Below are 26,612 nucleotides of genomic sequence, written 5' to 3' on the forward strand. Positions count from 1 at the left end.
GAAGAGATGCCAGCCGCAAACAACTGGAACATCAGTCCTATTTACCTTAACATCTTGGAATCTCAGTCTCTCTTTGAAATGGGAAAAATACCTACATGGCAGAGTTGGTCCAACAATTTCAAGAGATGTTTCATGTAAAGAACCTGACACCTGGGAGTTTTGCTGGGCACAGAAGCTGCTGTAATCAGCCTGGGCTCGTTTCACCTACACATTTCACAAGTTCTATAATGCTTGCCTTTTGTTTCATTAAGCATATGTCTAAGTCTGGACAGATTTCAAGGAGTATTTGTTCTATTATGAATTGATCTGTCTGGTTTCTTAGTTGAAATGTCTTCTTATTTCCCTGATCATTAACACTATGGATTTTCTGAAATCTTGCATTTCATGAGGAAACTCTGTTAAAGCACTTACGTTTCTTTAAGAGATTCCCCAGTTCAGTCTTCTCCTTTTATGTACATAGCCTTTGCAATTAGACAGACCTGGATCTGAATCCAGCTACACCGTTACTGTCTGTAGTTCAGCGGTATCTATTCTCTGCATTGCCTTAGTCCTTCTCTTGCTCATTCTCCATCCTCCAGTGTAGGACTTTCTCCTCCAAGTCCAATGTTCTTATTTTGATTGTCCTATTTCCTTGGAATTATTCTCTACACCTCAATGAACAAGTGATTTTAAAAGCTTTCTAAAATTCCCTTCCAGCTAGTTCAGAATTGGCTAAGAACATCCTTGGCATAAGGCGAGGAGACGGCTTGCTAGGGATGTCTTTGAGGTATCTGAAGTCCAGAGATGGATCATGTTAGGAAGCAGCCCACAGCCCCCTTCCTTCTTTATGTTGGCAATGGTGTGGGACTATAGGTACTTGGAATGGGTGAGATGCAAGGGTCCCCAGATCTAGATGGAGATGCTGGTTGTAGTAACTTTGGTGCTTCCCCTTCAAGAAGGGACCCCATCTGGTTATAAGAAGAATGCTTATCTCCCTCCTCTCCAGGGACAGGTTTGGAGAGGCGGCAGGCAGCTGCAGCGCTTGCCATTCTTTGCTTGTGTTGGCTCAGCATACTGCTTCCTAAAACCTGGATGCAATCAATTGAGAGGAATTGAGTAATGATGTATCTTTCTTCATTCTACTCATTAGGTCAAGTTGTTGGAGAAATTCCTATTATGACCTAAGCTATTCTTCATTTTTATCTACCACTGAGGCCATGGTGATTTTTGTGGTACTCTTTGGATGATATACTGGGATTTGAGGGACCCTTCCACACATTCTGATAACTTTCTAGTTGCTTGTATTTAAGATCCAAATAGGACACAGGTGAGTATTGAAATCCTGGTTTAGGCAAATGTAATGTAGAAGAATTGCCTACCATTGTATTTGTAGCTATTCCTTGTCATGCAGACATTACTTATCAATCACAGCACGCATGCCTCCTCTTATCATACATAGCCTCATAACCCCTCCCTCACAGTGCTCCAAGTAGCCATCACCAACTTAAGAGCTGGCACAACAGAAGAAAGTCTGGCCAAGGATGTCATGCTCAGAGAAGGAAGCAGAGGAGGCAAAGATTTCTCCAGGCTCAGCCATGGGAATGGCCAGCCCTGTTTTTTAAATATGTAACCTAGGTGGGTGTTCTGTGGCTACAGGTGGCCTCCTTTGGAAAACGATCCCTCCAACAGCAAAGGGAGAGTTTTCTTCTTGCAAAGGTTGGGGGTGGACCACATTCCCCCAAGCCTAGAGAAACAGTATGTGTAATTGGACTCCCATTTCCCTGTGTTTAGCTATTACATAAGCTTCTTTAGAAGACTGGCTGTTCAGTTTAGCACTGTGACTGTGACTGACTAATATGTAGACATCATGTCAGCTTTGTATGTGTCCCATCCTTGGCACCTTCATTCTGTCCCCAGCGGCCTCCCCCACACTGGCATTCATTCCCGCAAGTGTGTGGGCCTCTGTGGGTTCAGGTTCAGGGGGAGAAGCTCGGTGTGGAAGACTGCTATGTTCATGTTTTTTTTCACCTGTTGGAGCTGTGACATCCTTTGTTTTCTTGGAGCTCAGCCTGAGAAAGCTGTTTCATACTCACAGGCAGAGTGAATCCCAAACATCATCAATATCTACTTGGAATGGTCCTCACAGGCTGTCTAGCCTGGTGGTTACCAGATGCTGGACTGCAGACACGTGGTAGCATGCTTGCTTCTGTCTGCCAGGCTCCCTGCCTGCTGCCCTGCATAGTGGCCACCTCACAAGTGGCCATGGAGGTCCTGGGGGTGAGGACCTTGGCATTGTGCCATGGCTGGACTTTGTTGAATTGTCAACATTAGACAGTTTTTCCTCGTGCCAGGTTGCTCCTGCTTCGTCATTTTGCCTGCCTGTCATCCTAAATCTGCTCAGAACAAAACTATTTCTTTCCATCATGGTTTTTGTGGAAACCTTATATTCTCATTAAGGTCCAGCCTGTTGAGACGGAAGTCAGCTGGGCTATTATGATTATCACCCCCATGCTGGTCAGGTCTCTTCCTAAGAGAGCTCAAGATGCAATTGATGCTTGGTCGCTCATTGTTCTTGTTGAATTGTGGTTCTTGAATCCTGCTGTCCTCCCTGGCCCTTCCCCCTTGAAAGTCTTTTCGAATTGGGTCATAGTAAATGTGCTTCAGGAGACAGAGATACAGCTAGGAGAGGAGAGTGAAGTCCTTGGGACCTGAGACCCACCTGCAAGCCTCTGGTCTTGGGATTTAAGACCCGGATGTGTATCTGCAATGAGTGTCACCAAAGTCCAGAGGCTTATCCCAGGAGGCACAGGACAGTCAGCTCCACAAAATCCCATGAGGACGGTGTGGAGGGTGACCAGGTTCATTTCTAATTCAGCTATTTGGAGCACCAAACGCCCCAGAAATCTCTTTGCTCATGAGCATCTTTGCACTGGGATGGGAGTGGGGGCAATAATGTCGTTATTTGAAGAAGTATGTTGTGAGAGGGGCGTGTTTGCATCTGTTAGGAGAGAAAATGGTCCGAGTGAGATCCAAGGGGGCGGGGAAAGCCAGTGTTGTTTGTTTTGCTTTCCTTTCCCGCCTCGTGCTCAGTGGTACAGGAAGCATGAGGAGAAAGCACTCGCGGCCTTCCTCCAGGCTGCTGCCAATATTGTGTGGAGAAGAATAGCTGAAGAACATGAAAAAATATCTTAACATTTTCTTTTAACAGTGTGAACTTTGAGACACTGTCTGACTCATGTTTGAAAGTCTCTTTAATTTGAATTCACCTTCCTTCGTGTTGTTTTTCTCAAGGCGCTAGGCTCCGGTCCAAAAATGTGTCATCTAGCTCTTCCCCTGGGATTGAAGAGTGGCAAGACCTGGGACCCTGCTCTAGCTCAGGGGTGGGGCTGCTGTGGGAACCCCCTTTGGCCTTTCCGCCCTCCCTCAAGGCTGACTCTCAGCGCGGGCCTAACAAGCCATAGCGACACTGTACAGAAGCCAGTGGAGGTCTCTGGTAATATGCCCCAGCAAGAGGCCACTCACCTTGCTTCAGGCAATGGTTTCTTCTTGGGGTTCCCATTCCTGTATCCCTAAAATCATCATTGTCTGCTAGTGTGCTTTTGGCTACAAGTAATAAACTTGATCTAATTGGTTTAAGTAATATAGGTGGTTTTGGTGGCTAACACCTTGTTTCTCAACTCTGACTCCCAAGTATTGGATTCATCCAACTGCAAGCTTCTGGCAAAGCTGGTGGCAAGATGGTCTCCAGCAGCAACTAGGGTTCATGCTTCTACTTCACACAGTAGGAAGAGAGAGCTTCTGATTGGGCCAACTTAGGTCAGATGTCTTCCCACAACCAGTCATTGTGGCTGAGTTAGGCCATTGCTGATGGGCTTTGATCAATCAGGACCCTGCAGAGTGATAATGGGGAGCTCACACAGGTCAGCATCCACCTGTGTCTTTCATCAGACCTATGCCTTTCCTCCTCTCTTATATTCTGCCAGAGGCATACTCATTCTCCAAATAACATTTGCATAGTCTTCTTTTCATTTTGATGGGGGAGGGGTTCTGTAGTCCATCCTGTCCACACACCCCACCCCCACCTGCTACCCACCCCCCAGGACTTTCTGATCCTTTCCTCTCAAGACTCAGCCTTGCCCTGCACAGCCTTCTTCCCCAGGGGTACACTGGCTCAGTTTCTTCCCTTTGGGGGCAGTAAGGGTTAGTGGGTGTAGCAAAGGGAATCAAGCTTAGGTGCTCAAGAAGCAACCAGCAGAGAATCAAGGCTCACTCCAACTGTCTGTTTCCCCCACACTGAGGGTCAAGTGCCTTGACCTCAGGCTTTCTGCTGCCCCAAATTGGGCTGTTTTGGTTCAGCTACCTAGACCTCATAGAGCCATTTGTTGGAAAAATTAAGTACCTCGTCCCCTTTCCACTTGATTTTGATATCTCATGTCCACATATTTCCGGGACCACCTTACCTGGACGTGGCCTCTGGAGACTCCTCCTACTCCTGCTGGGAAGGGCCAGCCCTCCAATGACTTGCAGCCCTACATGCCCTGTTTACTGGAGGAAGATCCTTCAAGATGTTCCTATAACACTCCACGTTCCATGTCTCCATGGAGTTGGTTTTCTCCAGATGGGTCCTCCTTGGGGATCTCCTGGAAGTGTTGGTGATGGCATTGCTCTTCCAGGTCCTGGCAGTTTGGGTTGTGCCCCCATTACTACCTGGACCTTTCTTTGAAGTGCAGACAGGTGCGCTGGGGTCTGCACACAGGGGGCCAGCCTGAAGCCTACAGGAGTCAGGACTTCTGTGGGCTGCCCCAGCACCCAGGCTGCTGCCCTATTGGGGGGCTGCCCTGCTGTTGTGTTAGCAGTACAATGCAATTCTTTAATTAGACCAAGCAGGGTTTTCTCAGCTGGGGGTGGGAGGAGGTGTGTGGGTCTATTGGGGGAAACTAGGTCACCTGAAAATCAGCAGTCAAGAGGGAGCTGTCCTGGAGCCCCAGCTCTAGGGAACCCAGAAGGGTGAGGCGGGAGGGGCCAGTAGGGAGAACAAAGTCAGAGAAAATGTTCTCTGGCCCCTTTTATTGGCCCTTGGGAGGTACTGTCCTCACCTTTCTCCAGGGGGCTGGGCAACTGCCCTTAATTCCTTTGCCGGGAGTAAACAGCCAGAACCAGTGAGGGCACTGCAGAGTGCCTTCTGTCTGTGTGGGGCCTGGCACCGAGGTTCTGGGAGGGAGCACTGCTTTGGGAGTCAGGCCGAGGGTTCCAGTTACCACTGATTCTCTATCCTCTTGTCACCACTTCCTTTACCTCTGTTTTGTCATCTCATCAGTGGGCAGGGACCATACCTGTTCTGCCTTGCAGTGTCCCTAGTTCTTAGCACAGTCCTGGCATGTGAGACATGCCCAGTAAAGATTTTTCAGATGAAATAATGAGCTCATATGAATGCTTCCCTTCTAAGACTGTTGCCATTGAGGATCTTGGCAGGTGGGCTTCCTAGATGTCCATCGCTTAGAATTTTTGCCAATACTAAGTACCATAATTTAAAATTTATTTTTTTTACCCCCTTTTCCACTGAAGTAGACAGAATCTAAAAGGAGATTTTATATCACTACCATAAATAAACAGTAACTGTGAAAACAAATCCACAGAAAACAAAACAACGTTATTCCTTGTATCCTACACATTTGCTTACCCAAGGCATGAGTGTGAGGCTGGTTTTCTTTGTTTACTAGGGAGACTGACAAGGTTATAAAGATGTTAACAGACTATTAGCATTGAACTGACACTTTCTTCTGGAGAAAATCTGATAGATTAAAAAGGAAGTAAAAAGGGCACGACTTACTCAGAGTCCATGTTATATGAAGCCTGGGTGTCCTGTAATTTTGAAAAGTCCCTTGGAGTGGCTTCCTCTGCCACGCTTAGGGAAAACACGTGCTGGGATGGTAGCTGGGAAGTTCTTTGAAGAGGATTAAGTACTTTCATGAACAATGGCAGTAATTGGGATGTTTATTCTTATCTTCCGTGTTAGCTTGTTGTTTGGTAGCTCTCACTGAATAGGTAAACAGTAAATACTTGATAATGAAGAAATGAGTATCTATGTAGGAATCTCAGGACTAAAAGGAATCTTACAGAATGTTCAGGTCCATTTGACGTAGTGGAAATTTTATTCTCCAGTGAGCAATGGAGAATTGGTCATCTTCTGAGACAGCTACTGGACCACAAACACGTTCAATTGCTTGTTGCATGATCCTGGAGCTTGGCTGTCTGTTCTTCGGGTGTGCACTGATGCTTCCCTGGACCTTGGTCATGTTCAGCATAGGGCAGACTTACAGGCAGTCTTCTCTTTCCTGTGCTGATCGGACATGGTGATATTTGAAGACTGCTGTCTCATTCTGTCTAGGACAGGACTTGCAAACTCAGGTGATCATAGCGGCAAGCGATGCTGGTTAGTGAGGAAAGTCAGGTGGAGCAAGGGAGGTAGTGGGACTATGGTAAACTAGAGGGTAAGTGCTCCATATGAAGGGGCCAGTCCTACTCCACACCTGCTAATTGTTGCCATGGGTACCCAGCGTGGCCAAATACTGAGATGTTCTAAGAAAAGCTGAAAATCCTATTTGGATATAAAATCTTCAAGTTTTAAATGTTACCAATGGATTCCAATATTGCAAAATATTCTTTGGACCAAAATGTGATGTGGCTCACAGGGGGTGCTTTGGTGAAGTCTGACCCACAGCCATGAGTTGCTCACTGCGGCCCCTGAGACTTTTTTTCTCTTTGGGTCAGAGGATTCATCTTCAAGTCATGTTATGTGTGTTGTTCTCCAGCATTCCTTCGTGGAGGGCAGTCCCTCTGCAGGCCTTTGATGTAGGCCAAGCTCCTTCTCAGCTGTTGTCTGCTGCTCTCACCTGGTGAATTCCTGCTCACCCTTGAGAATCAGGAAAACCTATTCTGGAAAACCTTTTCTGATAACCCCAAGCAGACTGACTTTTGTATTTTTTTCAGCAGTGTGATGTTGGGTAAATTGCTTAAACTTTCTGGGCTCAAGTTTCCTTACCTGTAAAATGGGGATGATAACAATATCTACCTCACTATGTTGTCAGGAGGATTAAATGAATATATAGACACATCCACAGACTGACAAGGATTTCCTAGAAGGCAGTGCTGGTCCCTGATTCTTTTCTGAATCAAGTACCCATGAAATGTTTGATCCTTGAATTGGGGGAAAAGGAAATATGTCCTCTGTTGACTTCCAGTGAGTTCTCACCATCATGAAGATACAATGTGGCTATGAATTCTACTTTTCTGCATTCCTTATTTTTAAAGAGGCAACCAAAAGTCTACCTAAAAAAAAACACAAAACAAAACAGTGACAACAGCAAATGCTGGCAGAGAAAGTAGATCACTTACACATTGCTGGTGGAAATGAAAAATGTTCCAGTCACTCTGGAAAATTGTTTGACAGTTTTGTATAAAACTAAACATGTAATTACTATACAACACAGCGATTGTACTCTTGGGCATTTACTCCAGAGAAATGCGAACTTCTGTTCATACAAAAACCTACACATGAATGTAATAGCCCCAAACTGGAAGCAACCCAGACATTCTTCAAGGAGTGACTGGTTCAACAAACTGGAGCATACCTATACCATGGAAAACTAGTCAGCAATAAAAAAGAGTGAGCTATTGATATCCAACCACTTGGATGAAGTCCAGGGCTATTCGGAGTCCCTCTGTGATAATGTTACACAGATGTAGAACCTGGGCCAACTTTCTCCATCATCCAACAGCCCACAATTATCCTCATGCCTTGCCTGTGGGGTCCCAGATGTGCTGCATTTACATGGTCCTGCTCTTCTTTCTCTGGGCTTGTTTCTCTTTTCCTACTAGGCATATAATTTTTGGCCTGTTCTTTTTATTCCTTGAATAGCCTGGGAGGAGGAGACAGCATTTTAGGTGTAGGAAGTCCAGGGCTATTCGGAGTCCCTCTGTGATAATGTTACACAGATGTAGAACCTGGGCCAACTTTCTCTATCATCCAACAGCCCACAATTATCCTCCTGCCTTGCTTGTGGGGTCCCAGATGTGCTTCATTTACATGGTCCTGCTCTTCTTTCTCTGGGCTTGTTTCTCTTTTCCTACTAGGCATATAATTTTTGGCCTGTTCTTTTTATTCCTTGAATAGCCTGGGAGGAGGAGACAGCATTTTAGGTGTAGGAAACCAGGCTTTGGAATGTTCCAGTTGTTCCAAATCTTTTTCTCTGCATCTGCGAGGTTTTAGGGTCTGTGCTGATTTGAAAGCAGAGACCAGTTGGTTTCAGATTTTGAAAATCTGTCCAAGAATTAGATAGAGTAAGAGATGTGACTTTTTAAGGTTTCCAAAGAGGAAAACTTCAACTAAGATTTTCTACTCAGTTTCGGCCATTATCAACCTCAATACTCTTAAAAGTTAAGGACCCCAAACAACTTTTGTTTATGTGGATTATTTCTTGATCAATGTTTATCATTATAAATAAATGCTGAGAGGTTAAAAATGGCATTAATCCCTTTAAAAATAATAGTAAACCCCTTATATATTGTAACAACGTAACAATTATAACAGTATCACAATAAACCCCTTATATGTTATAACAACAACGTAACAATTATAACAGTATTACACTAAACCCCTTTTATATTTATTATACCAATAGCACAATTAACTCTTTATATGCTGTAATAAAATAGCAATTATAACAATATAACATCTTATAACAATATCACAATAATCCCTTATATGTTAGAACAATATAACAGTTGTCACAACATAACTCCTTATATGTTCCAGCAATATCACAATAAATTCCACATATGCTATAACAATACAATATAACAATTGTAACAATATAATTGTTATATGTCATAACAATATCACAATAACCCCTTTATGTATTATCATAATATGACACCCTTGTGTGTTATAACAATAGAATCACAGAACAGGGAAAATTTTATGCCCCATGGAGCTGTTGGCTAAGGCTACAGTGGCAATCATCTGGAAATACACAAGGGTATCACATCCACAGGCTGTGCACCTTAAACTTACACAATATTATAGGTTAATTATATCTATTTTATTTTATTATTATTTTAAAAATTTATTTATGCATACAAGAACTGGGGTACAAGCCAGAGGTGTGGGGGGTGAGAGGATTCACCAGAGACAGAGTGGGGAGCAGAACAGGCAGATTGCTTGAAATACACTGCTGAGGGGAGCAGCTGGTGAGGCCGGAGAGGTCTGCTGTGGCTTGTGGGTATCTCCCTGGCCGGAGATCCAACTAGCACTGCAGAAGCTGCGAATTGCTTCATAGTGCGGTGCTTAACCCCTTGCGCCACCAGGGAGGCCCAATTATATCTATTTTAAAAAAGAAGAATAAATATGAAAATAGAGAGGGAAAGCATTTTGAATCTGGGCCCCGATGACCTAACCAGACCTGAGCTTTGATGCTGACAGGCCTGTCCATCTGTGTCTCTGCTCCACAGGCCCCAGGATGAGGCCCCATGCCCACAGGAGCCCCCAAGCGCCCCTGGCCCCAGGCGCCCCGTGCTAGCCCCCAAGGCGTGGGGAGGCGCGGTGGTGATGGCCAGTCACGTGGACCTGCTGACCGAGCTGCAGCTGCTGGAGAAGGTACCCACGCTGGAGCGGCTGCGAGCTGCCCAGAAGCGCCGGGCCCAGCAACTGAAGAAGTGGGCCCAGTACGAGCAGGACCTGCAGCACCGCAAGCGCAAACACGAGCGGAAGCGGAGCACCAGCGGCCGGCGCAAGAAGGTGTCCTTTGAGGCCAGCGTGGCCCTCCTGGAGGCCTCGCTGAGGAATGACGCTGAGGAAGGTAGGCCGCGCTGTTCCTTTGCTGCCAGCTGCCCTGGCCGTGCCCCTCCTGTGCGGGGTCTGGCTTCCAGTGCTGCGCTGTGGAGTGTGAGCAGGGTGGGGCTGGCACTCGCACAAGTGCCAGCCTTGGGCCTCCAGTTGGGCCTCCCCAAACATCTCAGAAGTGGATGTTCCTAGGGAATGCTCTGCATGTGCCGTAGGCTTTTTTGGGGGAAACAAAAATGCCAGCTTTTGGCTAATGAACACTATGACAATGTTCCTTCCCTGTCAGAAATATTTACTGACAACCTCCTTTCATTACTACACCGGTTATGGTGGCCCAAGTTGGATCTGGGTTCTCCTGGCCAAGAGTTCAGTACTCATAGGATCCTGTATTTCCTAAGCCCCTTCTCTGTGCCAGGGCACCCCTTTGGGGCTGTCTGTATCTCTTCATTTTATTGAGCCTTCACTGCAGGCATAGATGGTTTAGAGGGGGCTACCTCCATGAGCTGGAAAACCAGCTTTGTCAGACACTCCTGCCGTGGCTTATATAAACATTCAACTAGATAAAACTGGAAAGTTCTTAGACATGGTCCCTCAGACTGTGCAAATAGTACAATAGGCTTTATTTTTATATTTTTACTATGTTTTATTTGATTAATTTCTATATTGAAGTTAATATATATAGGGTAGAAACATAGATGCATATATGCAAAGTTGTCTGGGACATTGTCACTCTGTGAAACAAATGAAAAAATATAAACACATATACACACTCATAATTTGTTTCCAGATTTGATGGATATCCCATATTTGTACTTTTATTGAATTATATTATTACTATGTGTCCCATCATCCAGCTATCACAATATCCAAGAGGCAGGTATAATACTATCCCTTTTACAGATGGAGAGCAGAGTCAAGGTCAGAAGCCTCAGGCCTTGTAGGTTTGCTTTGGGATAAAAGAATAAATGGAGGAACTATGATGGGGCGGGAGGCTTTTCTCTGATCATGCTCTTAGGGGTCACACCTGCTCATCCTGCAGCCGAGCTATGATGGGTCCTGTGTTCCCCTCAGCAACCTCTGGTCCCTTCTGTATGTGAGTCCTCTCTGGCTGCCTTGATGGGCCTAGCAGTGTTTCCTGGTGCCTGTGGCTTTTTTGTCTCTGCACACCCTCCAGACACTTGCTGCTAATGCAGCCTGTGAAAGAAATGAGGGTTAGTAACTCTTACAGTTATTGGGTTTTATGTATGTTGCTCCTCAGATTCTAGAAGGCTCCATCTCTGGCCTGGTTACAGTGCTCTGGGAAATGAGCTCTGGAAATGAGAAGCATCCCAGAACCACTCAGCTGGAAACAGCTCAGCCCAGAACCCGGGGTGAGCAGCCCCCGTGAGAGAGGCATGAGTCTCAGGCTTGGGGACATGGCCCTGCCAGGCTCCTGCCCACGTGTGATCTGCAGGGTGACGTGGCGGGCCCACCCCACTCGGTGGGCGGCTCATCATCATGTCTAATTTTTGCGGTGGGCGTTGGTTCATCAGCTCTTCTTTCACCACCTTTTACTCTCCTTCCCTGACAAAGCCCCAATTTCCCTCCCAGAAGGGGCTTTTCAGGGGCTTTGTGAGCCCCTGTGCACATTGGTGCCCCCCAGCCCCTGCCGGGACCCCACTCTGCCAACTCTCTGAGTCTGGTCAGGACAAGCAGTGGACTGGAGCCCTCAGCCCTGCCATTGACCTTGAGTGGCTGGTTTTACCTCTCAGGGTCCAGGTTCTTAACCTGCGCATGGGGTTTTGAACTTGCCTTGTGGAAGGCGTGGCAAGATTTAGGCAAATTTCTGGATGTGACAGCTCTTTGAAAAGTTACTCTGAACCCTGCACTAGCTCGCATCATTTTAACAAACTTTTCCTGTGTTTTTTTTTAGCAAACTTTAATGTTTTTAATAACTCAGTTATACAAAAGCATATTCATGTAAAAATCAAATAATAAAAGTGTTCAGAATAAAATTCCCTCCCTCCCTCCCTCCCATGATGGTTAGTTCGATGTGTTTCCTTCAAGGCATTCTTCTCACTTAACTAGGTATTTGTGAACTTGGAAAAATATGGAGTGAGTTGTGTTTTTGGTTTAGTGTTGTCAGCAATGACTTATTAGATGTGCTATCCTGCAATTTTCTTCTTTTTCACCCAGTAATATATTTGGGGAGGCACTTCCATGCTAGTTCATGTACAGTGGAAATAGTAGATCTGCATGGTCCCCCTTAACAGCTGTGCAGTATCCAATACTGTGGATTCACCAAAGATTTTGAACTAGTTCCTATCAATGGGCATGGAAGGTTTTTAATTAGTTTTGCTTTTGCCACTGTGAATATTTGTTGATCTAGGACAGGTGTGGGAAAATGGAAGAGATGGAGTCAAGTGTATGTGTATTATATTTGAATGAGAAAAGTGCTAGACCCCATGGGCTGATCCCTTGGCTCTGGGGACAGCCAAGTTAGGGTGAATGCCAGGGGTACTGTGGCCTGTACCAGGCCATGAGGGTGGGGTGAGAAATGCCTCTGGGGGCCATAGGTGGCTGGGTTGGAGTAAGGGGTGGTGAAGCTGCCACCAGTCAGCAAGCAATCTGGGTGGGGTGAGGCTATGCTCAGCTTTCTGGCAGGACAACAGTGCCTGCTGCTCCCAGCTGGCTGGCATGGCTTCTGCGTGCTGGCGGAGCTGGTGTTGGGGTGGCTGCTGGGGCGTTAGCTCACAGCGGGATGGAAATGTGGGATGGCAGCTCCCCCGCTCCCCTAAGCTCACAGCAGCGGCTGAGTCAACCTCCTCCACCTGCCAGGGCAATGTGAGTCGTTTCAGAGAAAGACTCACTCAGTATCCTTCCCTGGTTCTGCACTGCCTTTAGACTAACACCTGGACACTAGGACCCTTGTTGGCTCTGGATCTGCCTGAGGTGCCTGCCTGCCTGGCACCTCACCCCCACATCCTCACCCCCACACTCCAGTCCTCCAGCTCCCCTCGCTTCTTGTGTTCTCTTGTCTCCCCACTTTTGCAATTGCAGTTCCCTCTGTCAGGGACACTCTTCCCCGGACTAATATCTATCACCCTGCAGGTCTGGGTCCTGTGCTCCCTCGTCTGTGAGTCTTTACTATACCCCACTCCCAGCACTAGTTAGAGCAGTAAATCAGTATACAGCTGAGAGGCAATGTAGGGTCATGGCGAGGAGCCTGGACTTGGAACTATTTCTCCAAGATTCCAGTCCCTGCTTTGCTTTATGCTAGCTGAGCAACTGCAGAAAAGCTACTTAACTTTTCAGCACCTCAGTTTCCCCATCTGTTAAAATGAGGATGATGTAACACATCGCCCTCAGAAAGTTGTGCTGGAGTTAAATCAAGTTGACAAATGTTGAAGTGGTTTAGTAATAATTATATAAGTGATATAAATTGTTATTCTGCATTATCTATTATTTTATACTTATATAATCTATTATTATATAGATTCTGATTATCATCATCATTATTACTTACTGGTATAAAGTGCTTAGTATATACCAGGGAGCAGGATTTATAGCTGTTATCTCAGTGAATCCTCATAGTAGCCCTATGAGGTCGATAGATCAAATTCTGTTTTAAAATAGCTTTATTAAGGTTGAATTTACATATCATAAACCCACCTATTTTAAGGGTGCAATTCAGTGTTTTTCAATACATTTACAGAGTTGTGCATCCATCACCGCAACCCAGCTTTAGAACATTCCATCACTTCAAAATGAAATGTCATGTCCGTGTGTAATCATTCTGGCTGCCATCCCATACTCAACCCCAGGCTGCCACTAATCTATTTTCTGCCTCTATATAGTTGCCCTTTCTGGACATTTTGTTTACACAAACTCATGTAATTAATAGGTGATCTTTGTGGCTGATTTCATTAATTTAGGATCACCTGTTCAAGATGCATACTGGTTATGGTATATCCCAGGACTTCTTTCTTTTTTTTGTCATATAGTATTCCATTATATGGATATACCACCTTTTTTTAATCCATTCACTGGTAGATGAACATTTGGATTGTTTCCATCTTGGGTTTTGACGAATCATGGTGCTAAGAAGACTTGTGTGCAAGTCTTAGAGTGGATATATGTTTTCATTTCTCTTGGGCAATTAGCTAAGAAAGGAACTGCTGGGTCATATGGCAAATTTATGTTGAACTTTTAAGGAAACTGCTAGATTGTTTTCCAAAATGGTTGTACCATTTTATATTTGCAAACCTCATTTTATAGATGAAGACCTTTGCTTTGCCATTTGCTAAGATCTCACAGATTGTGTCAGACCCAGGACTTGCACTCAGATTGGTTTTCTCTGAAACCCATGCTTTTCACTACACTGGACCCTGACCCTCCTGCTTTTGTTTTCTCCTAGAAAACAAAAGAATCCTTCACTTGTGGTTCTGATCTATGTCTCTTTGGGCCCTAAGAATCCCAGGGTTTCTGCTCACCTCTGGGGCTCTTTGTTTGTGCCCCCACCTCCCTGCGGGACCCTTCATCCCTAGCTGTAACTTCTTTCCAGTGATAACTTCTTTTAAAACCACTAGTTCTCAGAACGTGTAGAGTCTTCTTTGTGGAAAATGTTCACATTAAAAAAAAAATGAATGATTCTTCTATAATCTAAATTTAACTCTTCAATTTATTCTCATGGTAAAGGTTTTTAAACTTTTTTTAAGCAGTGGAAACTTTTCTTAAGTGAAATATGCAGAAACCCAATATGTAAAACAGATGAAAGAGCTATTCTGGCTGAGGTGGGCTGGGGACCACTTGTCTCCCCACCCCCACACACACATACACAAACCTTTCCCTGAGCCCCAGGTGCATTGGCGGACACCTGGGCTCTTCGAGGCATGCTCAAACCATTGACTCATCCAAAGGAAACCAACTCTGACTTTGGCTGATTTTGAAAAGGGAAGTTTCTTTTTTCCTTATAATAAAACTAAGGCATTCTTGCTGTAGAAATTTTTTAAAGTACAGAGAAAAGAAACATTTTGGAGAAAATAAAATCACTCATTTCTCCCATCAAACAGCAAACATTGACAGCATTTTGGGTCCTAACAGGAAGTTGTTGGTGCTTTCATGTGGGCTAATTTGAAGAAAGTTTAATAAAGAGGCAATTTATAGAGTTTAGAGCAATTGTCCTCAAATTTTTATTTGAGAGCTGGGCCTCTTTCTGTTCTTTTTTTTAAAAAATTATTTTATTTTATTATTATTTTTTAAAGATTTATTTATTTATTTATACAAGCACTGGGTATAGTCAGAGGTGCGGGAGGGTGAGAGAATTCACCAGAGCCAGAGTGGAGAGTAGAACAGGCAGAGTGACGAAGTACACTGCTCAGGGGAGCAGCGGGCGCAGGTGAGGTCTGCGCGCCATGTGGGACCCTCACCTGGCGGCCGGGGATCGAACCCGGGGGCGGGGGATCTAACAGGCGCTGCAGAGGTTGCGGGCAGCTTCGCAACCAAGGGCTCCACCGCTGCGCCACCGGCGCGGCTGGCCTCTTTCTATTCTTAAGAACTGAGAACCTCTAAAAGCTTTTGTTTAACTGGGTTCTCTCTACCCATATTTGCCATATTACATATATATTCACTCATTGAAATATACAGTAAATCCTTTCTCTGTTGTATTGGCTCTCTATTGCTGCATAGCTCATGAGCTCAAAATTTAACAGCTTACAACAATAAACATTTACTGCCTCACATAATTTCTGTGGATCAAGAACCCAGGAGCGGCTTAGGTGGATGGTTCTAGCCTAGGATATGTCACGATATTTTGGTCACCTCAAGGTTTAACTGGGACTGCAGGACCCATTTCCAAGATGACTCATTTACATCACAGCTCTTCACAGGGCAGCTCAGCTTCTTGCCATGGGAGCTTCTCCATGGGACTGCTTGAGTGTCCTCTCAACGTGGCAACCAGTTTCCTTCAGAGTGCATGATTCCCCACCCACAGGCAAGGAAGAAACCTTGCCTCTCATGCCCTAGCCTTATAAGTCATATGCCATCACTTCTGCCATATTCTCCTCCTTAGAAATAATACACAAAGCCCAGCCCACACTCAAGGGGAGGGGAATGAGGTTCCATCTCCTGAAGGGGTAGAATTTGTGACTACATTTTAAAATCACCACACGTGTTAACATAAAAATTTTTATGGAAAGTAATTTTTTTAAAACAAAAATAAAACCCCAGGATAATAGCCTTCGTTGAATTTTTTGCAAATCTTTTAAGTCTGGCTTAATAGAAGATAGCTGGATTCTCATATCTCTTCCGTGTTCAATCCATTGTGATGTTATTTTGCTTGAAGTAAATGAAGAAAATCTTACCTCACACAGATATGTAGTTGGGAAAGAGAAAATATTTTAATTGACTTTTGAGATAATTGTGGATATTTTTTGATACCACAATCAAACTCAACAGGTGGTAGTTTCTTGAAGGTTAATTGCACTGTGGAATCTAAAACTATGTCAAATTTTAGCTGCTTTTACTCTGTCACATTTAAATTTATTTTGTGTCTGTCTTGCATTTTGAATGGCTCTTTACCCATTCATTCATTTTCAATATAATGTGTTCTATTGGAAAATATTTTTTTGATATAACACCAAAATATAAGCAAAAAAAAAAAAAAAAGCAAAAATAAACAGCTAAAAATGCTGTGCAGCAAAAGAAACAATCAATAAAAGGAAGAGACAATTTCTGGAGTGGGAAGAAATATTTATAAATCATATATCAGGGCCTCCTTGGTGGCGCAGCGGTTGAGTGCTGGGTTGCAAAGCTGCCTGCAGCCTTTGCAGCACCGGTTCGATCCCCGGCTGCCGGGGAAGGGTCCCACATGGTGCGCAGACCTCTCCTGCTGCCCGCTGCTCCCCTTAGCAGTGTACATCGTCATTTTGCCTGCTCTGCGCTCCCCTCTGGCTCTGGAGAACTCTCTCACCCTCCCGCGCTTCTGACTGTACCCAGAACTTGTATAAATAAATAATCTTTAAAAAAAATCATATATCAAATAAGGGATTAACATCCAAAATATGGAAGGAACTTAGTCAACTCAATAGCAAATAAACAAAAACCAAGCCAAACCAAAACAAATCCAGATATCCCAGTTAAGAAATTGGCAGAGGACTTAAACAGACATTTTTCCGAAGAAGACATACACATAACAAGCAGGTACATGAAAAATGCTCAAAATCACTAAGCATCAGGGAAATGCAAATCAAACCCACAATGAGATATCACCTCACACCTATTAGGCCAATATTAAAAAAAAAAAAGGTTAAGTGTTGGTGAGGATGTGAAGAAAAAGGAAACCTCTTGCGGCTAGGAATGTAAATTGGCACAGCCGCTATGGAAAAATTGAAGTACCCTGTGATCCAACAACCCTACTTCTAGGTACATATCCAAAGGAACTGCAACCACTACCTTGTAGCCATATCTGCATTCCAGGGTTCATTGCAGGACTTTTCACAACAGCCAAGTGATGGAAATAACCTAAATGCTTATCCACAGATGAGTGGACTAAAAAACAATTTATATGTGTACATAGATTACACACACAGTCATGGGCAACTTAACAATGGGATGTGTTCTGAGAAACACATTGTTAGGTGATTTTGTTATTGTGTGAGCAATATCGAGTATAGTTACACAAACCTACTGCACACCTAGGACTGTCTATTGGGACTGTTGTCCTGTAAGTGGTCCCTTGTTGATTGAAACATCATTTTATGACACATAATTCTATGTGGCATATCTATAGAAATCCTATCATTTACAACAGCATAGATGAAATGTGAGTTCCTTATGCTAATTGAAATAAGTCAGAGAAAGACAAATACTGTATGATTTCATTTATTTGTGGAATCTAATAATGCTTAACTCACAGAAACTATAGTTAACAATAATGTATTAAATGCTTGAAAGTTGCTAAATGGTCTCATCACAGAAGAAAAGCTATGATTATATGAGCTGTTAACATGGATGTGTTAACGAACCTTGTTGTGGTATCATTTTGAAATACATATGTATATTGCATCATCACAGGGCACACCTTACCATCACACACAGCGATATATGTTAGTTATACCTTAATAAAACTGGTGGGGAGAGAAATACAGTGAGTAATGCAGATCTTCTAAATGTTGACATGTTTCATTATGTAATATAAAAAATTTTATAATTTCAACACTAATCTCACCAGAAAATTCTTCAAGTACTGGGGAACTGTAAGCTCCCCAAGTTTTCTGAAATTAACTTTTTGCTTAAAAGTTCAGTTTCTATCGGTGGTAACAAACATTTTCAATTGTGACTCTCCCTGTTCATTTTAGTGAAAAAAGCCAGATAAATAGTGAGGTCTAAATAACCATTGTTTGTTAATCACTCTTTAAATAAAGTTGGTATTTCATGAGAGAGGGGACCAGCTTAGCACACAGTTTTAAACAACTGCTCAAATACTACAGATTGACATAATGATCACACTTTATGTATAATTAGAATCATATAGTATGTAGCTTTACCACATTGACTTCCTTCACTTAGTAATATGCATCTAAGGTTCTTTGGTGTCTTTACATTACTTTTCTGTGCTAAATAATTTTACATCATGGATATAACATCATTTATTCATCCATTCACCTAATGAAAAGCATCTTGGTTGCTTCCAAGAAGCAAATTATTCATTATTTTGGCAATAGTGAATAAAATTGCTACAAACATGTCTGTAGGTTTTTGTATAGATGTAAGTTTCCAACTCCTTTGGGTAAATATCAAGGAGTCTGATTGCTGGATTGTATGGTAAAAGTATGTTTAGTTCTGCAGGAGAGGCAGAGGGATCAAAACAGGGGAGGGAAGAGCACAAGAGACTATGGTGATGGTGCATGGGCAAATTGGTGATGGGAATTTTACGGGGACTACACCTTAGAGGAGAAAGCTTACACTGTACAAAAAGGAAGAATGATATAAAATACATATACAGTAATTTTTTTAAAGGATATTTAGTTTTGTAAGAAAGCACCAAATCATTTTTCCAAGTGGCTGTACCACTTTACATACCCACCAACAATGGATGAGAGTTCCAGTTGCTCCACATCCTCATCAGCATTTGGTGTTGTCATCATTCTGCATTTTGGTCATTCTAATAGGTGTGCAATGGTTTCTTGTTTTGATTTGCATTTCCCTGATGACATATGATATGTGCTTATTTGCTATCTATATATCTTCTTGGTTTGATTTTTTTTTTAAATTGTGCCTATGACACAGTGAATATAATGATTTCTAGCCAGGTCCACTGGACTGACTCTGCTAAAACAACAGTGATTTTACCCACCACTGCTTTTGTAGTTCAAAAGCATAACAGTGCAAATGTCAACACATGGAAAAAAGCAAATAACATCTTTGTGTTAGTCTGAAAATAGTTTTGACCTTGTGAATACTGTCAAAGTGTCCTGGGAATCACTTTGAGGACTACTGGTTGATAGGGACCAACAAGGACTCATGTCATACTCTGGGGCTAGTAAAAATGAGGAGTTATTGCCCACTTAGGCCTGAAGGGGCCAAGGGACGGGAACCCTACTGAGGGGCTGTACGGAGGGGGCTGCCTAGCAGGAGCCTGGCTGTCCTCCCATCCTCTTCCCATGTTTCCCATTACCAGAGCCAACCAGGAAGCAGAATGCAAGGAAGCCTTTGATGTAGTCCAAGTGGGTGGGCTTCCCCAGACCAGAAGAATGGTGGATCTGGAGGGACAGATGGGGGCACACCCAACCCAGTTGTCTTCTGCTCTTTGTATCCACACACAGGCACAATGTGCTATGTATTTAAGAAGTAAGTTTTGCCCTAACATTCATTTGTTAACTCCATAAAATTAGGCGGCTACTCTGTGCTTTGAAGAACCTGAACAAAATAATGTTATGAGTGAAAACTGGAGTGGGAGACCATGGGTGAGTTTTGATGTCAGGGAGATGTCTCTGAGAAGGTGATTTCGGCTGAGCTCTGAATGTGAAGAAAGATTCAGCCACACGGGAATCTGGAGGGAGTGTATAGAAAGCCTGGGATGGGAGGGAGCTTGCTATGTCTGAGGTTAGGAAGAAGATGGCCAGTAGAGCAGGAACCTTGAAGACTGGGGGTGGGGAAAAAGGGGGTAGGAAATGTGCCTTTAATGGGGTTGAGATAAAAACCCAGCAATGGGTTTTGAGTAGGGAATCGTGATGAGTTATAGGTTGTGAGAGGATTTTCCTGGCTGCTAAGTGGAGAATAGACTGTCTGAATCTATTCTCATGGGAGCCTGATGGGAGCCGGGATCTCATCAACAGCTGTGACAGTAGCCTAGGTGAGCGCTGTGGCTGTGGCCTTGGAGATGGAGAAATGAGGAGGTAGAGCTGGCAAGTCTTGCCAGCGGCTGATGAAAGTTTTGTATTAGCTCATCTAGGAAGCAATGTAGATAGAATAAAGTAGGGCCCCAAGAGAGAGCCCTGGGATACCCCAGTAGCTACATGATGAGTGTAGAAGAGAAAAGGAGACCAACAATCTTCTAACAGGGTGGGAGAGAGAAAACTATGATGGTGTGGTATCTCAGAAGCCTGGGGAGAAATTTTTAGAAGGAAAGGCTGTCAAATGTTGCTGAGAGGTCAACTATTTTGTTTTTATTTAGTCTTTGGAAAAGAGATTTTTGATGACTACTTTATACATTCCTGCCTGAATGTAATGTAACTTATGGAACCACTCCCATATTGAATTTTGAGGTCATTTCCAATATTTGCGAATATGTTATGCCAGGGTGATTATCATTGTATAAAAATCTTTAGCCATAGCTTTGATTATTAGAGTAGATTCCAAGTGGTTCCATAGATATGAGGACATAAACATTTTTGTAAATTTTTAGTATAAATGACTTGTTTGGTCACTAGAAGGGTATATCAGTTTATTCCTCCTTCAGTGGTGTGTACCAAGCCTGCCTCGCCACTGTCTTCATCAACACTGGACCATGGCACTAAAAACGCACCTTTGCTGAAAAATTTGACATTTGGAAAATAGTCCTGTCATCTTCATACGCATGCAACTGCGACCTTTGAGCTTCAGAACTTACTCATTGTACTTTCTCTGAATTGTCTATTTGCTTTTGATTTTTGTTTTATTTGTGATCAAATGAGTTATCTATTTTTGGGTCCATTTTTTTCTACTAGTGTGTTTTTTTTTTATTGATTTCAACATCTGTGTTTGTGTGTGAGAGAATGAGAAGGAGAGAGGGAGACAGTGAAAATGGAGGGGGAAATGTCAACCCTTTGTGGTCATGTGTACTGCCAATATTTTCTGCATTGTGAATGTGTATGCTTTGACAATTTGTTTATAGTAACTGTTTCACATCATTTGGCCATTATTTTCCATAAGTATGTTGTCAAATTCAGTTTTCTATACACTGTGGTGTTCCATTTTCCTTACTATTAGATGTACGTATTTTTAAAAATTTATTTTTATGAAGAAACTAAATATTTCCTCAAAAAGATTCAATTTATTATTGTTCTCTAGACAGACCTGAAACAAGCCTGATCTAACTTGACTAACTCATTTAAATACCTTTGCTCAGTGACAACTTGTCTAAAGATACAGTTACATAATTCTATCATACAGAAATATATTTTTTAAATGCCCCGGAGTTTTAAATGTTGTATAGTCAAACCTAATGATAGTTGCTTTTTTCCATTACTTTGTTCTTTGCTTTTACCCTCTAAAACCCCTCAACTGTAAACAAACAAACAAATAAATAACTCAGTAGTCAAAAACTATGCTGGAAGCCAAATCTTCCCACCTTCTATTTTTTTTTAAATAAAGTTTTATTAGAATACAACCACACCCATTTATTTGCAGGTTGTCTGTGGCTACTTTCACCTACAATGGCTGACTTGGGTAGTTGTAACAGAGACCAGGTGGTTTGCAAAAATGAAAGTATTTACTCTCACCTTTTTATAGAAAAAGTTCTCTGACTCTATCATGTTTCTAGTGGCGTATATTACCTGTCCTTCTGGATTTTTTGTGACTTATTTTAATAAATTAAACATTTAATCCTTTTGGAACTCATTTTAGCATAGAGTAATAAGTGAAAATCTGTTGGTCTCTCTTTGGTTTCCAAAGAGTTATCAGAGGAGGATGCATTCCTCTTCCCAGTGCATTTGTGATGCCACCTTCATTCTCTGGAGCCTTATCTATAAAGAAGGGTAACTTGCCAAGCTCTTTATTCTGTGCCAACAATCTGTTTTTGTGTGTTACATACTGTTTTGGTTCTGATAGCTTTATGTTGTGGCTTAATATAAGATAGAACAAGTCTTTTTTCATGTTGCTCTTCCCTTTCACAACGTTCTTGGTTATTTTCAGCTGCTTACATAATATTTAGGCCCTTTTGGTTAAGTTTTTCCTCCAAAATTGTTGGTGTTATCATTTGTATATAGAGTTTCAGTTTTTCAAGGTAAAAGAATTCTGGAGATGATGATGATGGTGATGGTCACATAAATGGAATACCACTGAACTGTATGTTTAAAAATGGTTAAGATGGCAAATTTTATGTTATATGTATTTTACCACAATAAAGGAAACTGAAAAAAATTAGGCAGGGACTGGAGGGAGGGGAAAATGGAAAATGATTGTCTATTGATGCAGTTTGAGAAGATGAGGAAGTTCTGGAGATGAATGTTGGTTATAGTAAGAGAATAATGTTGATGTACTTAATGTGAAAAATGGTCATTTTTATGCCATGTTTATTTTGCTTCAAGTTTTAAAATTTGGGCTAAACTGGTATCTTCATCATAATGAATTTTCCTGAGCTGGCAAATGATATATGTCTCTATTGGATTTTTTTATGTATTTGAGGAAATTTATATTTTTTACCCCCCTATATAAGTCCTGTTTAAAGGAGAACTTTAAGTTTTTATATATTAAAATTTTCTATCAAGTCACTTTATTGAATTCTCCTTTATCTCAATTTTTTGGTAGCTTCTTTTTTTAAAATTTATTTTCTTATCTTGTTCATTTTTATATAATAATTGGTTAGTTTTTTGAGGTTTTCTGTATGGATTTGCAGATAAGCTTGCAGATGATGAGGTTTATTCCAGTGTTCACTGAGACTGTCCTGCCCATATCTTATCTGCTCTTCTCTTCTCTTCAGATTAACTACTCCTGTTCCTTTTAGTGACTTTATGAGATGTGGTTTTGAGATTTGTGAACATCCTCTGTTTTGCCTGTATCTTTCTCAGAGTTGGGTCTGTCTCACCCCAGCCTGAAGGAACTGTCAGCTTGTTCACTCTTGAGGCGATCTATTAGAATGGCCCAGGCTTCCCATGGCTCTTTGGACAGCCACTGTTGACTCACACTGAGCTTATAAGAAACTTAAAGCCCTCAAGTCAGTTCCCCATGGTGCAGTTATATCTCCTCCATTCTGTCCTTATGCAAGTGATTTTTCAAAAAAGCTATTTGTTGAAGCACATATTTCAGACAGAAAAGGGCAAAACTGGTTGCATTTCCATGTGTTGAGCACAACCATCAAGAGAACACTTTGATCAAGAAACAGAACATCATCAACACTCTAGAAGCCTTCCTGAACATGCAGGTGATTTTCAACATTGAAGTCGAGACTCTAAATTCATCTTGTTGAAGTTTGAGTGCATCATCCACCTGTTCACATAATTTTGGATTCTTGAATGATAAATTAAGACTTCTGTGTTGCCGGTGATATGAATCCAACTCAAACTAACTTAAATCTGTGTGGATACAGGAGGCTACTAAAAAGTATCTCTGAGTGGATGACTGTCCACATCTTGAAGTGGATATCCTGCCCTTCTTGTAACCCCCCAAAAGGAATAAATACTCTTCTGAATAGTGTCCCAAGTTCAGGAAGATCAGAATTGATCTCATTGGCTAAGGTTTGCTACATACCTACCTCTGAGCCAATCACAGTAGCTAAAGCAAGGATATAATGCTACGATTGTTCTGATCTGAGTCCACTCCTGGAGTGAGTTCCTCCCAAAACACTTGGACTGATACTTTGGAGATATGTTGTGTCTACTCCAATGAAAATTGGGGCATTGTCACCAGAGGAGGGAACATAGATGCTGACCAGGCCATAATTAAAGCTGTCCACCTCAAATGAAATGTTCATTAGCAATTTCTACCCCATATCATTCATAGGTGTGATGAACATTTACCTTCTAAAACAAAGTTATTCACTAGAACCTTTTTCTGATGATGGAACTGTGCTGTTCAATATGGTAGCTGCTAGTCACATGTGATTACTGACCACTTAAAATTTGACTAGGATGACTAAGGAACAGAAGTTTTCATTTTATTTAATTTAAAATAATTTAAGTAGTCGACAGTGAGAGGCTAGAGGCTATTATATCAGACAACACAGTCCTGGGCCATTATTCTATCCCTGATAAAAGTATTGTGTAGGTCATGGCCAAAAATAGAGCCACGAACTCATATTAATATGTCAAAGTCAATCATTACACATGGGGTAGTTGTTAATTGAAATGAATTAAACTATAGTATTATTTGCATTTGGTTTGTGGGAACAAAATGATAGTCTTCATTATTAAAAAAAAATAGAGCCTTTCTTTCCTACAAAAACTTGGAAGAAGATTCCCCTGAGGATTGAAGTATAGCAAAACAACAGCTCTCATCCCAAGAGTGCCCGCCTGTGTCTATGCAAATGTCTCTTTTAAAGTGTAGCAGAACATGTCATGGAAAGGAGTAGAGATATGTGCACAGATATTCATGAAACACACATTGGGCACCTTTAGAGCAGCACTGGTGATTCAGCAGAGAACAGCAAGCTGGATCAGGCCATGTCGGCATTGAGAGTCTTCAAAAGTCCCTTGGAAGAGTGCACTGCATTAACATGCTTAACATTGGCTAATGTTATTATGAAGAGAGTCTGTCAAGAACAGATGCCTAGGAAAAAGGAGGCTAGGGGATCACTTATGAGCAATGCTATCTAAATAGTGTCCAGGGAGAAGACAGCATGACCAACAACTTTGAAGATTACCATCCTGTTGCTAAGGACAATCTGATTATGGAAAAAGAGACTTCAACCTATCTTGACCTAATACCATTAAACATAATGATTATGTACCTCCGTGCAATATTCTGATTATCATTTGGCTTCTCAGCCAGGTCTGCCTACAGATGCAGAATGAGTCAACCATGCTTAAATGAATTTCTAGCATGCAAAGTAATTCTCTCTCTCATATGAAGAAGCCATGGTGATTTTATTCAGTCTCATATGCTTGGAGAGTATGAGACTGCTCTTGGGAGAAGAAACATAGGTTGGTAAACCATGGTCAGTCACCAAGATGATGTTATCCTGGGGGAATCAGCCAATTGGAGCTCTCTGGGAACCTCCTCAAATCCAAAGCCCATGACATTCAACCAGCATTTATTCTTTTTTTTTTTTTAATTTTCTTTCTTTTTAAAAAAAATTTTTTTTTAACCAGCATTTATTCTTGCTGTCGGAGTCTAGAAAGTCTTGTTTCCTGGAGTCTAGAAAGTTCCTATCTTCGATACCTCTCAGTCTTGTGACCCTCATGAGAAACGAGAGGAGTATTTCTGGCATGATTTATTGTTGCTTGACTTCTAGAGATCACTGATACCCTTCTAATAGAGTGAGAAAGTGGTCAATATTTCTGTTGAAAAAACCCAGAAGCTCTTTAAATGCCTGAAACCTAAATCCTTCTCTCAATAATCACCAAAACAAAGTCATTAAACAACCATGTAGAGGAAGGCTGGAGTTTGAAAAGTAAGAAGAATGTTCCAGAATTTGCTCAGAGTATTGCATTACCCAACATTTCTATCACATAAATTGTGCCAACAAACAGAGCTGGTGCCACCACCAGGATTTCTGACTACCATATTTGACTGATGAAGTTGTGTTTGGAGTAGAAGTGGAGACTAAGAAAGGAGAAATGTGAAATCTTCTAAGTCAGGGAGAGGGAGATGGTACCTTTGTCATTTACATAGGAACAGCTAAATGAAACTCGAAGCAGGAAACCAGCGTTCTCTGTCCTCCAAGAGAAACTCTAGGACACAGGCTTTTTGGCTTAAGGACCCCAAATTCCCTGGGCACTCCAAGAGTGCCAATGGCAGTCCTCCACTGAGTCATTGTTGAGAACTATGCTATAGTGTGTGCTTGTTGTTGCATGAGAAACCACCCTGAACCACTTAGTGGCTTAACACAATTGATTATTTCTCAATGATTCTTTGGATTGACTGGGAAGTTCTATTGTGGATTTTGCCTGGGTTTATGCGTGAAGCTGTAGTTAGCTGCTGGGTGGGCTGGTCTGGGTGGTCCTTCATCCTGGGCTTCACCTAGCCTGGTCTAGGGGTTTCAAGAAGTCTGCTTCAATGCACAAGCATTTACCAAGACTTTGCCAGCACCATATTTGCTAATATCTCTTTGGGCAAAGCTAGTTGCATGGTCAAACTAAGGGTGAATGTGGGAGGAGTCTATCATCACCAGGGTATGGAAAGGCAGGATTTGTGGGGTCATTATTATTACAGTCTGCCATACATCCTAGACTTTTGATTGATATGGGAATTCTAACAAGCCAGTGAGATTACCCTGGGTATGTTGTGTGGATCAAACACTCTGTTTAGCTGTTGATGTCTCTGGAATGTCTGGGATGTATTGTGTGGACGAAGCACTATTACCAGACTCCTCTGTTTGGGAATCCAAGACCCCATGTTGGCCATGTCCAAGTTGACTCTGGACCATGTGGCAGTCAGAATTCAGTGTTGGGGGATG

General features: G+C 42.3%; 1 protein-coding gene across 1 annotated transcript in view; it reads left to right on the forward strand.

The window, feature by feature from the left end:
* PPP1R16B (protein phosphatase 1 regulatory subunit 16B) overlaps positions 1–26,612 on the forward strand; it is a 92,210-nt gene that overhangs the window by 15,309 nt on the left and 50,289 nt on the right. The window contains exon 2 of the mRNA XM_037498755.2: positions 9,490–9,836. Within this exon, the coding sequence (XP_037354652.1) occupies positions 9,587–9,836 (250 nt within the window). The 5' untranslated portion in view covers positions 9,490–9,586. The remainder of the gene's footprint in view (positions 1–9,489; positions 9,837–26,612) is intronic.

The sequence above is a fragment of the Talpa occidentalis genome, unplaced genomic scaffold, assembly GCF_014898055.3.
Source record: "Talpa occidentalis isolate TD23 unplaced genomic scaffold, MPIMG_talOcc4v2.1 talOcc4.10, whole genome shotgun sequence".
Lineage (NCBI taxonomy): Eukaryota > Metazoa > Chordata > Mammalia > Eulipotyphla > Talpidae > Talpa > Talpa occidentalis.